This window comes from Vitis riparia, chromosome 18 (genome assembly GCF_004353265.1).
Source record: "Vitis riparia cultivar Riparia Gloire de Montpellier isolate 1030 chromosome 18, EGFV_Vit.rip_1.0, whole genome shotgun sequence".
Classification (NCBI taxonomy): Eukaryota; Viridiplantae; Streptophyta; class Magnoliopsida; order Vitales; family Vitaceae; genus Vitis; species Vitis riparia.
Window position 1 is genome coordinate 29,574,797 of NC_048448.1, and position 1,101 is coordinate 29,575,897.

Sequence of the window (1,101 nt, forward strand, 5' to 3'; positions counted from 1 at the left end):
ACTCCGCTTCAATTTTCAAAGCACCCCGTGCGGCAATCATGGGTAGAAAGCCTTGCTGCGACAAAGCCCACACCAACAGAGGTTCCTGGAGCAAAGAGGAAGACGACCGCCTCATCCACTACATCCGTCTTAATGGCCACGGATCCTGGCGATCTCTTCCCAAAGCCGCTGGTGCATATGCTCAGAATTTCTCTCTTTTTTTTCTTCTTCTTTTCTTTTGTTCTCTCGGCTACCAAACGGTGGATTTTGATTTAGGGTTTGGTTTTTTTGATCTGATAGGATTACTCCGATGCGGCAAGAGTTGTCGGCTTCGGTGGATAAACTACCTTCGGCCTGATATCAAGCGCGGAAACTTCGCCATAGATGAAGACGAACTCATCATCAAACTTCACAAATTACTAGGAAACAGGTAAGAATTTCTCAGGATTCACCTTTTCTCGATAGCCAAACAGCTTTTAGACTGAAACTGAAAATCGAAATGTTTGAATCCGACGTCAGGTGGTCGCTGATAGCGGGGCGATTGCCCGGAAGAACAGACAACGAGATCAAAAACCACTGGAACACTCACATCAGGCGGAAGCTCATCAGGGGCGGAATCAATCCAAAGACTCATCAGCCAACCAAACCAATCACCACCGAAGAAACAAATTGCAGCAGCGCTTTGACCACCACCAGAACCGACAACACTGAGAAGCCACAACAGCCTCCACCGAAGCAGCAACCAAATCAATTCCCCGGGGAAGAGGAAGAGCACATCAACCTCGAGCTCACCCTCGCGCTTTTTCCGACTCCATCGGAGTCTACTGCGGAATCGAAGCTGCGGCGGACTACTACGCCAGATGGCCCCGATGAAGGTACACGTGTTTGCGTGGGTAGCTGCCAACTGAGAAGTGAAGATTCTAATAATGGCCAAAAATGCTACACTCAATTCGTTAATTTGACTTTGTAAACCAAACTCTGATGCTGAGGTGATAAGACAGGTAGGAAGGATTTAGAGTGTTTGGTAGGTGGGAAATTTTGCATGCATTTTGAATCCCGTATTTTAATAAATTTGACTCCTGACTTGGGGACTTTTGGGGATAATGTTGTAAAGTAATGCTT

General features: G+C 46.9%; 1 protein-coding gene across 1 annotated transcript; it reads left to right on the plus strand.

Annotated features, from left to right (window-relative positions):
• Window positions 1-1,101, plus strand: LOC117907130 (myb-related protein 308-like). The gene is made up of 3 exons (XM_034820523.1): window positions 1-171; window positions 280-409; window positions 499-1,101. The coding sequence occupies exons 1-3, from the start codon at window positions 39-41 to the stop codon at window positions 947-949; spliced, it is 714 nt and encodes a 237-aa protein (XP_034676414.1). The 5' UTR covers window positions 1-38; the 3' UTR covers window positions 950-1,101.